Source organism: Anopheles moucheti, chromosome 2, assembly GCF_943734755.1.
Source record: "Anopheles moucheti chromosome 2, idAnoMoucSN_F20_07, whole genome shotgun sequence".
NCBI lineage: Eukaryota > Metazoa > Arthropoda > Insecta > Diptera > Culicidae > Anopheles > Anopheles moucheti.
In genome coordinates, this window is record NC_069140.1 from 58,980,928 (window position 1) to 58,996,108 (window position 15,181).

Genomic DNA, 15,181 nt, shown 5'->3' on the forward strand with positions numbered 1-15,181 from the left:
AAGAGCTAGAACAAAACCCATAGCACAAAAGTTTTTGTGTACGGTAGAAGCGAGAATAAGAGTAAAAATCGTTTATTTTTCAGCACACGCTTTTTACACCCTCACTGGCCCTGATGATAGTGATTTTTTCTTCGGAGCTAGCAGATTTTGACACGAAGAATTTCTATGGTCATCTAGATGCTATACAGGACGGCTCCTTTCGTAACGAAATACAGAGTGTGAACCAAATACCTACTCGAAGAAGCGACGGCACCGGCAGTGAGGCATAGCTGATTGATGCTAATCGCCTGCGGATTTGTCTGTGGGTTTTTTGCTCTTTGAGGGCTCTTTTGTTTTTTGTGCTCGAATCTCTATTGTGGCCTTTGGTAAATATTACAGCAGCTTTCGGCCATATGGTAAATTCAACGGCAGTATTATAAGCCTATTTCACATGATCGCGATATTGGGGTGCGAAAAGTGTTCGTTTTATAGAGAAAAAATCCTCTATGCACAGGTTGCACATTCGGTTAGCTCTTTCAGCTATGGATTATTCATAGCACCAATTCCCATCAATAGTCATTGATAGTCAACCGAAGAACCATGAAACTCGTTACCAGGTTACACGGTCACAGCCAATGGAATTCTTCTCGCGTCTCTCCAAGCATGGCTATTTATTATTTGACTCCTCTTAGCTATCTCGGCCAGATTGGCACCCAAAAGGAACGATTCCTGCACGGTCATGTGTAACTGAAACCCCTTTCAACTGAGCAATGTCGCAGCTCCGGACATCAGGGGATTTAGCACTCGACCACAGTGTTACCACCGCCGGCTTTTAGCAGGTCACGCGGAATTATGGTTCGGGCGTTGAGATCGCGGTTAATAAATTATGATGATGAGCCGTAATTAATTTCATTAGACCGCAATAACAGCAACAGACGCGAGCAGGGCCAACGTCCAGGCCATGATCGCCATATCAGTGAAATTTCCACTGGGCGCAAACTCGCCATAGCCTTTGCTGAGATTTGAAACCAAACTGGTCGGCAAGGATGGGCGAAAAGCACTTCAGCGCTGGCCGCAAACCTATTCGTACAGGTACGTATTTGAATAAATTTATCATTGGCTAAACACCGCAAGCTGCACCGCTGCGTGTTGCTGTTTTCGATTAAACATGCTGATGCTGGTGTTGTAATATGTTATATGCCAAGCGGCCACGAAGTGTCATATGTGGGGAATACCACCACCCAAACGTTGACAACTCACGTTAATGAAGATGGATTCCGCACACACGCATACGCACACGAGTCTGCAACTGAGCGACATTTGGGATGTGGGCAAACATTACTGCTAACCAAGCAGTGAGTGATTTCCGGCGCGTAGGTAATTTCAACCGTGGTGCAAAGAACCAATAAGAACAAGCAAGAACAGAGAGGAAACCGGCTGAAACCATCACCCGAAAGCAACGTGTGTTAGTAGAATTAGTAGATTGTCATCTAATTGATTGCTAATTATGACAGGTACGTGCTCTTATTGCTTTTCACGCACATAATGACGTTGCGGTGTGGTGGGAAATTGTTACAGAATTGATCGATATTAGAAGCACGCAAACATGCAACAATGCTATTACATCGTCGAACATTGACGTTATCAAATACTCTTCGCATTTACGCGTTTAATTTACAAGAATGACAAGAGTTTCGTACACACATTCCCGATGCACAAATCCCGTTCTCATCTTAATGTTTGCCGATCGGTTTAACGAGTACTCCAATTATGTAATTATGCATGGGTCGGGTTTGAATGATTCCACCGCAGATGGAGTGATCCCGGTCCATTGTTCGCACAACATTACAGAGCATTATTTTATAACCAACATCCGATTGAACACCATGCACTGCTGGATATAATAAAATTTTATTATGAACCTTTCAAACTGTGCAAAGAGCCACAAGATATGGTTTCTGCTTTACTTTTAGCTTTCAACAGCTATTTTTATTTATACCCTCTAGTGAATCACCGGAACTGTGCCGTATTGAATGCAAAGAGAAACTCTTAAAGATATAGCTTGCGGGATAACCCCAAGGTGGTAGTATTGTGGCGGAAGATATTCTTCTGATATGTTATAACTAAAAGCGAAGAAAGCAAAGAAGGGGTCGAACAATCGACAACACCATAACGCCTTCGCTGAATGGTTACGCAGTGTTATACCATTTTGTGCATGATGAAAAAGCGTCTCAAGCAAATATGGATCGGCTCTCGATAGTCATTGCTGCAGGGCTCACGTGACAACCATCCGACGCGGAAGGAACATAAGACACAACGAAACGTCTTCTGAAACACTGATTGAACAATGAATCCGGACTGTAACGAGTTGTCGGGGACAGTCATCGACATTTACGTCCGCTCGACGATTGATACGAGTCGGACCGGAAGCAACGAACGGAAAATGTTACGATTTTTCCTGATTGATCCTCATCTACCCGCACAATGTTATTATGTTGAAGCATTATCGCTTCTTCGACTAGACACCGTATGGGGTAGGCGAACCAAAATATCTTTTCTCCGTCTTCGGTGTGGTTTAGCGAGAGTGTGTATCTGCTATAATGCCCCATTGCACTGACACATAAAGGACATTGAAGAAGGATCATAAAATTGTCCTAAACAGTGCAATACACACGAGTGATGTACTCGTGCAGAAGATATTGTATTCTGTCACTCTGGAAATGTTATCGGTAAAACAACTCTTCCTTTATTAGTAATTCTGCAGTTAAGTATCAATGCACCGGTGTTTTGCAAATCTCTTCGACTCAGTATGAACACCGGAGAGCAAAATAATCGATTTCTTAATCCTTCCTTTTCTGCTAGTAATTTATCCTTGTACATCCTATATATATAGCATGGATGTTGTATCCTCTATGTATTGTGAATGCCGTGCTTTTTCAAGTTGTTTACAAGCAGACACGTAAACAAGTCAACTGCTATGCTCATTAAGTACCTAGGACGACATGAATAGTGCATGAAGTGGTCATATTTTTGCACAAAATACGCCAACGGTACTTTTGTTTACTACAGTATCGACCATTTATTTATGCATCTGATACTCTGAAAATTAGTATAAACATTAAATGTAGCTTCCAGTTTATTAACCATCTTTTAGACGTTAATATAAAATATATATGGTTTTGCAAGAAATGCTCAATAAAGGAAATAAAACAATATGTGACCGACTTGCAGTGTATAAAATATTTGATATGAAAGAAAACAGGAAATCCTGAGACGTTTTTTCATCTCGGAAGATATTGATTCTAGATAGATATATTTTGAACAAGATGCAGGATTATTGGAACAAGTCTCCCTGGCAGAATAAACACGAGATTAACTAACAGAACTAATTCGGAATGGAGGGGAAAGGACTCTCGTGCTTTAAGCAGGTATAACCATGGTTGCAAGAATTGGCTTCATTTCATTTGAACTTGAACATACTTCGCTTCAAATCATACCACTGTTCCAAGTACAGAATGGTAGAATACGTTCTAACGTAATTTTCCCAGAAACAAATGCTATGAAATATGATTTTTCAGCGTAACAATACATTTGTCATGTAACTAAAGCTTCCGTTTCTGGCTAAAGCAGATCCGGGATTCTCGTTCATTAAACTCAAACACATACAGTACAAAATGTTATGTTTTTCTAATAATTATTTCCAGCTAGCAGCATAAATCTACACTTATTTCCGTCAGTGTATCAGGTCAACCTCATCTCTAAAATGGAGCTGTACTTGATGTGAGAATCACAATAAGCTGCAATAAATACAAAACATCTCAATACTCACTCATGACTTACATGAGTCGTCGTAGAATAGTTGCCACTATGGTTGATGTTTATTCCTGTTTTTCACTTATTATATGCAACACCACTATATGCTCACATTTGTGAAAAATGAGCTAATAATTGTGAATCACAAGATAAACGTGTTATTTTGCAGCGTGTTATTACAAGAAAAAATAACAATATATTTTATTGTATATCCGCTTACATTATAATGCTTCTAAGAAACGTTCGATGTGTGCAATATATGTGTTTAATCATGCTTGTTAAAAGCTTACTTACGAGAACTAGTTTGATACAAGTATTATTACATCCACTGGTTGTTCCCGTACATACCTACCTTGGTGTGGAAACAATGGTATAGCTTCCCTTACCTCATCAATGTGCATGTACATGTGTTTTAGATTGACATAGTTGCATGTGCCATATCTATTGGTGCATTCTTACTTATTGACATCGCAAACTATCCGTAAAAGCATACGGTAGCGTGTTTCTGGCAAGCTTTCTTTGCACGTCACTTGTCGAACCATACAGAGCCAGTCTATTGAGGCTCTCGTACCCTGTTGCCAATACGTGCTCGTGTGGCCTCAGCATGCAACTGGTTCTGTGTACCGAGAGTGTGCCGATGGAAATTTGAAAATTCTTCACACCCTATCCCATCGTCCACCCACGGTCAATCTTCCAAACTCTTTGTTTCCTAAAAACATTCACTCTTTAGAACCAACTGTCTCATCACGCAGGCTATTGCTGGGAAGGATATTCGACAAATTTCCAATAAACCAAACCGAGAGTGCCTGCTGCACAGCGAGAGTATCGTATGGTGCATGCCAAGTGCTCGTCCATTTCGGCACAATGAAGTGCAATCGTGGGAGAAACCAGAATGGTTATTCGCCATCAGGGACCTCATTGAGAAGAGAGTTCAGCCAACGCCATGTACACTTTCGGTGCGTGTACGGAATATGTCCTTCGTTTGATTCAATTCCTAACCCCGTGCGAAGGGTGCATTTGAGACGGGACGGGATGTTTTGTGCATTCGTTATTTTAAGCATCGCTGGCTTGGTCGAATGTGATGAAAAACATGCATGCCTGCATCGGACGTCCAGCAAGCGATTCGCAAGCGCTATTCTCTATCCAAGTACGGAGTCATGACGTGTGGTATAACTTTTAGGTGACGTTTAGCGGCCGGTTACATCCGCAACTCTTCCACCGCGTGTGCAATACATAATTTGAATGCTCCCCGCGTGGAAACCATCTCCGCCCGGCCGCTCATTCAGCAAAACCAACACTTAAGTGCTAACCGTCGTCAACGGGCTGTTCGAAAACTAGCACGAGGGCAATGGTAGTTTCAGTCCGGCTGGCCGGTTAGTGATTTTAAATCTCACTCAATGGCGGAAACCATTCCCAGAAGGTAATCCGCTTTCGGAAATGGGGAAACATTTACCCAGATTTGTGCTCCAGCACACACTGAAATTCGGTGTCTCCGTTCGATGGCTATCGCATGTTTGGCGCACGTGCGAGGGGCACTGTTTTTCAGCTCGTTCGGTGCTAAAGTGAATTCGCTAACGAGCCAATCTTATGCTAAATTGCTTTCCCGAGTACTAATGCCAACCGGTTTCATGCGACCCTTGACGTTGGATTTTTAATTAAAACCTTTTTTTTACCCGATTCCGATGAAGCCTCGCGAGCGAAAGGCTTTCCTGCATGTATAAAGCTACGCTGCAGTTAAGCGTGTTCAATGTGTTTGGAAAAAAAGTACTGCACTACCCTTTTCTAGTCTCTAGCAGAATGAAGTTAATTATGCGTGAACATGGCGACTGTTCTTCTGGTAAAATCAGTAAAAAACCAAACACAAATTTCACACCAAATTGAAAAAAACGACAAAAACTGAGTATTACAAACAATTTTAATTAACACATGCTGAAAATTGGAAGTTTTCGGCAATCGATAAGATTATAATTTTTTGGTTAGAATACGGCACAAAGTCTAACCATAATAGATCGAAACAGTGCATCTGCGCTTTGTATATTGTGATTAGCGATGCAACCGATCTATAGCATCGTAATGGCAACGCAAAACTTACAGTTAAACAGCATGAGATGAGCAAATTCTTATCGACATGCTTCTCTCCGACATTATACTAATTAAACAGACAACCGTTGGTTAAGCCCCCGGCAAGCAATGTTTTTTCACGCGTTTCCATTGTTCAAGGCGTACTTGATGCATCGCGAGAAGCGTGAGAACCAGAAGAAAAAAAAATCGCAACTTGAAAGCTCCGTGTCGAGCCCCAATGAATTTCCATGCACAAACGAAAGTCAATCGATAGTTCAATCAAAATGAATTTTCGTCTAATCTGATTGAAAAGTTCGCCACCCTTAGTTTCAATGTCCCATGCTCATGCGGCTCGAATGTAACGTTACCTGAAGGAAGAAAGTTAAACATGTATCCATGCACACATACAAAAAAAAAATACTACACAAATTCACCCGCGCGCACTAAAGCTCTTGTGCACAAAAACGTTACCTACACCTGCTCCGGTAGCTGTGTCGGTTCCTAGTGCAATCACACTAGCATCTGACAAGTGCTGTGGCAAACTTTCCCACCGTGCTTTAGAACCGTATGTGAGTGGGAACGTTTGTCCTCTTTTTTCGCCGTGTACCATCCCTGCACGGCATTAGTGCCCTCCCATCCTAGCTGCAGAGCGTTTGCTCACTTCCACTATTTGGATTGTACCGATAAGCGCGAGGAACTTTGCCACATGCTAAATATGGCGCCCGTGCAAGGGGTGCACAGTTTCGGGAGTTGTAAAAGATTACGCGATTAACATATGGAGCCGAAAGGATGGGATTACGGTGCTTGCTACTGCTATACGTACACCAAAGCATTCTAAAGAAGGTATATCAGTAGTGTCAAAGCTGCAGCTAAAATCCGACGAAATGTGTCATCCCATCCGTTTGCTCGGTAGAAAAAGTGCAATCCTTCGTAACTGCACTGCTACATTCACGTCCCAGTCATAAGCCTGAACAGTGTGCAGTGTAGCAGCTATGGTTGTACGCTAATCTTATTGCAAAGGTATTCAATCATCTTCTCGCCTGTCGTGGGCTGCGGTATTCAAAAATCAGTTTAGAAACCAATTCGATTACGGATGAACGTGATTCGGGCAAACGAAATGTAATCACTACCAATGCATGATGCCCTTCTTTGGAGTTGTGCTCGTGACATGATTTATGCCGCACGGTGAACACCCGCTCGGTGATCACATGATTTGCTTCAAATTAGATAAATATATAATTCAAGGCCCTCTCTCTCGCTCTCTTTTTCTCTTTCTCTAACCCCGTAGTTTGAAACAATGCGTGGCAACGAGCTAAAATTTGTAATTTATGTTTGATAGTATATTTTCTGCTCCCAACACGCCAATCGTTGTGATGCGAGAGCGTTTTCTCTATTTTCTCGTCCGTTGCGCATTTTAATCAATCGTCAATCTACGGCAAAGCAACCGTAACCCTAGGCCCGCCGTTGCAGCGCTACCACTATCAACACACATTGTTTCTTCCGGTTTCCAACGGGCACATCGAAGATAAAAAATAAAAATACATACACACTGATTGATGGTTCATTTATTCGCTACACTGCGCAGCACATCGAGCCTGTAGAATATGATCACGGAAAGTGATGTGAAGCGGATACCAATGGCTGGCCTCGTGTGGCTTCAAATCCTTCCCCGGCAAAGTTCTTCGTCCTGGTGCACACATATATACCATTAGGGCGAACCGGAAGCGAAAAGTCATTACTGTCCTTTTTTATTATTTATCAATAGATACTTTTCCCAGATTCCAATGGACCTCCCGGTGGGTTCTCGACAGCCATTCTCGGCGTTTCTTTTCGGTCGTACACATTTTGGACGTTTGAACGTTTCAAATTTCTTTCCCATTTCGTGCGTGCTTCGAAACCGAGCGTCGACCTCACGTTGGTGGACTGATTCCAAACCACCACAACGAGCGAACCGTCGATGTCAGGACACTGCCAGCAATTAGGAGGAAATTAAACGTCAATTCGTCCACCATTCGGGGCACCGCTGTCAGGATCATTTTAGATTGCTTCCATCCGCGTTACACCGTTACATACGGGTGGAGCCGTTTACAGCCGACCACCCAAAAACCGATGCATGTTAGTTTGACCCACTTTCTGTTGACTGTTCTTCGAAACATTCACATCCAGTGCCGTTTCGCTTTAAAATAATATTAAAAGCTTTTCGAACCGAAGACCGTGGAAGTAGCAAAGAGTCGACCAACGTACAGTTTGTCGTACCTTTTTTTTGTTGCTTCTACTGTAGCTGCTTTCTTTCCTCATTCCTTTCCCGTTCCATCATACGCGTTGCGGGTGCAGAGCAAAAGAGTGGAATGGCGTTTGATTGATTAAAATACGGCAATGCGCTGCACGATCGCAACCCACTACACTTACTGCTTATCCAAATAGGTCTTTGGAACGAATTGAACGAAACTCGTTACCTCAAGTGTATCCTTCATCGTCTCGGAGCGTTGTAAGAGTAAAAAAAACATGCGAAGGTTGCAAATTTATTGCGTGACACATTCGGTTTGGGCTGTTTCACAAAGCAAATCACATTCAGCTGCATGGTAATGTTTACCGAAACTTCGTTACGTGGGACGTCTTCCGGTTGGAACTACCCACAGCAAATTTCGTTCTTTCATGGAATGAATAGCGAATATTTTACTGATCAAATAGATGGTTTTTTTATTGTTAGATGCATATTGTATTGTTACAGGTGGTAGGTAAAAAACCATTGTAGCTAAAATGAGCCTAGCCTACTGCTCCCTGTGAGGTATATTTTTTATCCCAAAAGCGAGACAATCAAAACAAAAGCAAAGCTTAGTAATTTGATATTACTGAACCCTTCTCCGAATAGAGAAGAAAACAATCTTCCCTTTTGTACCAGATAAGGCACTTTTGACCTTTAATTTACTATACACTACGTCAACCAGCTTGCCATCGATACACCGATACAAACACAGTTCAACACGGTTCGACAGCGAAGCAAACGCGATCGGAATCAAATGACAAATGGATTCAAATTTCGCCCTTCACGTGCTAAATTGGCAGTATATCATTTTTGCGCCGAGAGGAATTTTTTGTCCCTGCTGACGGAGATATCGCCAATCGATGCCAATTGAACATATTCTCGAACCGATTGCAAAATAAACATTAATAGACCGAAGGAAGATGGATGGTAGCCGGTCGTAGATGGAGTGGCGCGTAGAACACGCGACACAAAGTTGGGAAGTGAAAGTTTCTAGGGCGCAATTTTTAATGGCTACAAAAAGCTTTTAAAAAAAACTGTCAACGCGATACGGCTGTACAACATTCAACGAGCGACAGTTCGACACTTCAGACACGGACAGACAGACAGACAGAAAGCAATTAAAAGTTCAATAAAACTAAGCTGTAACCGGCAACAGTTTAACACCTGGCCACATCCGCCCGTTGTTTGGACAGTCCATTTGCGTGCTATCATTTGAAATAAAACAAAAATCTTCCTCCGACGATCCCTATTCTACATCCTGTTGCAAGCTTGTTTTGGTTCGCGTAGTTTTACAAACCATGAAATGCGCCGATGGCGAAAAATGAAGGTTGCCGTAGATTACCATCTCCACCAGGCAATGTTTAGCATGGAGCACAGCAAACCACACTAGGCACCATTAAAAACAGGAAAACGTGCTTTCGTTCCCGCTAATGGACCTCGGGGATGCAGCAAAACCAGTGGCTGTGGTCCAGAGGAGCGAAAGTCACAAAGCCGAAGGGAATCAAAATTATGACCCTCATTGATGTCAGAGATGATGATGATAAATATGCTACCAATAACACTCGCCACTTTTAATCTTACAAAACAGTGTGAACTGGAAAACCGGGTTTCTCTTTGCGTTTCGAAAAGATTCTTCGTCTGTGTGAGCAAGAAACTGAGGTGCAATTTTCATGACACAATTTTGGATATTTGCAGAGCTATCCTCCAAGTGGCGATGGTGTTTCATCACATGCTTCAACTGAGAAATTTGTAGAAAGAAAAATCTGACCACGATTTATGCGCTACCAGATAAACAAATTATCTTGTTCGCCTCCTCCGTTTCGCGCACCCATCCATCTGTTGCCGTTATGCCGGTATCGTTTCAGTCGCAAGTTAATTGATGATAATTCCTTTCATTCATTCTACTTTTCTACTACATTAGCGAGAATTTTCACAAGACGTATTTCGAGAAGGACCCTCCAACATGGGTCCGGCATTCGTTTGGCTTTCGGTAGTACTACGGTGGAATAGAGCCGCTGCGTTTTCTTCATTTTTATTCGACCATAGCTATCCCGAAGTCCGAAATAAATAGCGGTATCGAATAAATAATGGTAATGAAGCACTGATTGCACCGAGCCACCATGGAGGCGCCTGGTATAATTATTATGATTTCTACACCCTGGGACGGGGCCTGTTGAGTAAAGTTCACAAAATAACTTTTCAACCGGGAAGCAATGAGCTAATTTTGCATACAAAACACTCATCAAATTGGACAAATAAGTGTCTGACAAAACCGATTCCTGGCCATTACTTTCCTGGCGAGTAGCTAGAAAATCATGTTAACGGTACTTTGCTGCTTCTGCTAGGTTTGAAAGTTTTCTGAATGATCAAATAAATTTAATTGTATTTACGAAAGTTACGTTGTTTTGCATTTGATTTGGCTTACACGATACTCGTAAAGTGGTACAAACAGATACAAAAGAAGACTACAGTACAGAGATAGAGGACGGTATCCCAATCACATTGCCATTATACCTTATCCAGCATGTACATCTCTTTTACGAGCCTATTAATTTGATTTCCACTTTATTTCATATTGATCTTATTCCCATTGATCTGAGAAGAAAGATATTTTCCGAGCTGTTATCGTTCTTTCGTAGCAATTTCAATTCATAGAGATAGGATGAATAAATTTAATTTCAGCAAATCATTTGACATTTTCAATATTTCTTCCCGGTTCAGAGTCAAGGGTTTGCCAGAAAGAATACTGTAAAGAAAATCCGTATATAAATAGGTACAATATTGCGTACTACAACGCAGTAATCGTTTTGTTACGATTCATTTCACCACTACCGACAGAATTCGAATCGCGTCCCAATTGCGTTGATCAAGCAGAAGGATTATACGGAATTATAAAATCAAATTCATTCGGCTTTACGTCGGATTTTGGGTAGCTGTAGAAGCGAAACAGTGCTTCATGATGCTGCCTGTACGATCGAATGTGTGATTGATTGAATTGGCCCAGGTATAGCCAATACGTCAAAAGTGCAACAAGGGTAGTGGGGAAAAAGTAAATATTATCCTTTCTGCCGTCGGTACATTCGGTTTTTTAGTACTGTAACCATCCTTTAACACTGTGCCGGGAAATAGAAATGCCGAGAAAGAAAACGAAGCAAAAAACCACAACTACCATAGATGCTGTCAAATCGAAAACCAAAAATCCAACTTTACCGTGCTGGTGCTGGAAAGGTAGCCTAGTGTCCGGATGTCGATGATATCGATGTCCATCCTGGCGGGAATTGGCTTCGTATTGGATGATGATGGTTCGTTTCTCCCCCTATCACTACTGCTGCTGCTACTCTTGCTAGTTATAGGTTAGCCTCCAGATGTACTTGAGGCTTTAGTTACACACACACACACACATACACATATGCAACCGGATGCATTAATCGAAATAGTACACGATCACCCTTAGTTTTGTTGCTGTACTAGTGCGATTTTCCACACCAAATTAAATGGTGTGAAATGCATCATCCGAATAGAATGCATTTTTACATTCTGGTATCGGTTGCTTTCAATTTTTTATATTAACTCACAAATCACATGCACTACTTTCACTCACTATTCACCATCACGATTCTTCTGTAAATTTTGCAAAATATCAATTAAAACACTTTGCAAACTGCTGTGAATGTTTAACCAATTTCTAATGCTCTTATCAAGACTTCCCTCCATTTTTATCGAAACGAAAGTATGTTAAAAAACAACTAGAATAGAAAGATGTCAAAACGGATTTCACCTCTGTTCTATTCTTAATGGCGTCATAACAATGGTTTGGTTGCAAGCTCCGTAGAAGGTTTCATTCGTTCTAACAAAACAAAACAAAAATGACCAAATTTAAGTTCTTCTAAAGATTATACTAAAAATAATGACTATGGGAATTAAAACTTCGGCCGTTTTGTTGGGTGCTTTCTGCTTGCTACACCCCGCTCAACTTGCAACGATCGCCGAAAGCGGTTTTTTCTTGTTCCTGATTTCGTTTTTCACGCCTTATACAACACTGCCTCGAACTTTGCCTTCCGGTGAAACAATCTTTCCACTCGAATGGGTAAGCATTTTCCTTTCGTGTTAGTGCTGATGTTTCCATAAGTTTACACCAATCGGTAACCCTTTCTTGGGCACAGCACTCTATCGGGCAGGGCACAACGCAACGTGATTGAAACGATTGTGATGACTCCGCAAGCAGCAGTTGTTCCTGTATGCCTGTGTCGGTAATCGATGCGGGAAGCACGAAAAGTTTCATTTCGTTTTTTTTTATTCTCACTCACACGAATTTGCAAACTTTGCGTCACGAGTCTTTTTGCCGAAAGGAAATCACTAAAACTTGCTTTCATTCACACATCGAGACACCCCCGGGGGTCTCTCCTGAAACTGGATTGTGCGATTCAGGAAATCGCATTTTCGTCACATCGTATCAGAACCATGTGCTGATGATGAAAAAGTTGTGCCTTCTTTTGTCGATTTTCGATGCCCGAGAGATGTTGGTCGTTTCGTAGAACTCGTTTTTTTCGTCACTCGTGCTGTTGTTCCACCCACTGGATCCAACGCGTACTTCCGGAACAGCAGCACAACTCTTGCGAGTTGAGTAGTGGCGTTTAGAGGTGGAAGTAGTAGCAGTAGTAGTTTTTTGAAAAACGCTCCCTAGCGTTCTAGCGTGATATTGCGCTTTTTCTTCACATAACTTCATACGTCGTCTATCACGAAGAAGAAGGAGAACGCCAGACGTGATGGAAACGTATTGATGCTGGACATTCTTCTTACAGAGCATGAACAAAGATAGATTATTAAGAAATGAAACAAAAAAAACTGTATCGATTTCACTAACATGCACCGTGGATAATAAATTGATATGAAACTTTTGTGTGCTTTCCGCTTGCACTTTGCGTGTTGCTGTTCTAAAAACATCCGTTATACTATTCCGTTTGCCAGGGCGGTTGCTGTTAGTAGTTTCGCTGTCCAATAATAGCCGAGAGATGCTCCCAGGGCAAAACTGGAAAAGTGCAAAATAGATGCAATTTTCCAATTCGTGGGAAATAGCTCTCCACAACGCTGTACGCCCGAACTGATGGAACGCACATAATGTAGACGCACTGTTCAAATATGCGCGTACACACGCATAGTTATGGAGTGTTAATACTGGCGGCTAGATAGAGCCATAATCTCACTGCATTCGATCAGTCCCGGTGCCCGGCCGCCGCAAACTAACCGACACGTGGGCACGCAACAGCGTCTCATCTTTTATTCAAAAGCTGTCAAGATTACAATCGCAGCCCTTCCCGCCAAACTTCGCACTGGTAACACTCTCTAGCACCATTCGACACTAGCCGCTCCACTGACCTATCACCATTACACATTGCCAAAGTTCCGAGCTTATGACACCGACGTCCGTTGAGACATTGCGACCGCCCTTGCTGGTGTTGGTATTGCAGGACAACGGCAATGTTGGTTTGTTTTAATGCCACATTTGCTACATCACGCCAAAGGGTTTCCTGTGAATCGTAACACTTGTGTTTTATAGCTTAATCCAGACCCTCATTCACCACGTGGCGTTCGCATCACTGAACCTAGAATGCTTACGAGCAGCTTCAAAGGAGAAGTGCTACACGATAGAAACTCCCACAGCCAGTGTGCACGTAGTTCGTGCAACAATGTGCAGAAAATGATCTTTAGCTGTATTCACAAACGACACTTTTCCCCCTTATCGCTCCCTCACCTCTTCATACTGCTGCACGTTTTCGGACCTTCTTGCTCTTCCGGTTAGCAAGCTTGCAGAGTGTAACGAAAACCAGCTGCATGTCAGGATTAGTGAAGAGTCAGTTTTAAGACAGTCAGCAACACCTTACTCGACGCAGGATAATCGATCCTTGACGTTACCGTTACTGCCAGGAACATCGTCTACCGAAAGCTCGTTACTAACTGGCTCATTGTGCACGAAGGACAGCCGATGGCTTGATGTGACATGTGCGACGGGGAACTGCCTTCATCAGCTTACAAGATCTTCGGCGTCCAGCGTTCAAAGCATTCGGGTTTTTCCACATCCCTGTACTCCCTGTCCGCTCTATTGTACTAACATCGTTGTTTCGTCGGGGAAAATGAACATTGTTGGGAAGATTGAATGAATGGAGGCCAGGGAAATGTTAAATCTAACTGGAAAAGCGGAACCATCAGTTGTAAAATGTCCAAAAAAGATCCCACTAATGATATTCTAACAAAGAACGCGCAATGAACACGCTCATGAACACGCTGAGGGGAAAGTGAACTTCAACTCTGTGACGTGCCGTTTTTGGCGGCAAAAATTTTATGTACAACTTTATACAACGGTTCCATTGATTGTTATCATGTTTCCTAGGTTAATTTAGAGACCAATGTTAATTTTTCCATTAGGTAAGCTTCCAACTTTTTGAAACACAATTAACGCATCTCGATTATTACATTTTGTGGCATTAGTTGCTGTCCTTCAGCTACAGTTTTAATCTTTTGTGCAATTTTGATAGTTTTCTTTAACGGAATAAAAACTTTGCACTTTGCACTAACGTTCCCTTCTTATTTACACCTAGATAATGGTCACGTTCGTTAAATATCATCTTCCTTGCAGATGTATTTCAAAATTCGAGTACCTTCAATCAATGCTAGCGCATCTTGCATATTAATTACATGTGTGTACACTGCCATCAGGAATAATTTATCGTACACCGTTTTGCTCTGCTGTGTTGTTATACACAACCTTAGAATTTAATGCTCGTCCAGGCTGCGGCATGTTGGCCACGGTAGTCTACTACATTCGTACATATTCAACATTTCACATGTGCTGTGTTAACGTTCATGTGTTGGAGATATCATTTGTTAAGATCCTTCGACCCGGTCGTACAGATGTTAATCGTTACGTCACACACGATGGTGTGATTATTTATTACACATCTCAGGACAAAGCTCTAGTTTGTCAAGAGTTTCCTTCACGTACGGGTGAAAATGTTTTAGATTGCCGGTCACGGAACAGCTGCTAAGAAAGAAAAGGGAGAAAAG

The 15,181-nt window shown here is 42.1% G+C and overlaps 1 protein-coding gene across 1 annotated transcript in view; it reads right to left on the minus strand.

The window, feature by feature from the left end:
* LOC128310049 (dopamine receptor 1) overlaps positions 1-11,386 on the minus strand; it is a 69,919-nt gene extending 58,533 nt beyond the window's left edge. Inside the window, exon 1 of the mRNA XM_053046585.1 lies at positions 11,330-11,386. Coding sequence (XP_052902545.1) covers positions 11,330-11,386 — 57 coding nt within the window. The remainder of the gene's footprint in view (positions 1-11,329) is intronic.
* Between the last annotated feature and the right edge of the window lie 3,795 nt (positions 11,387-15,181).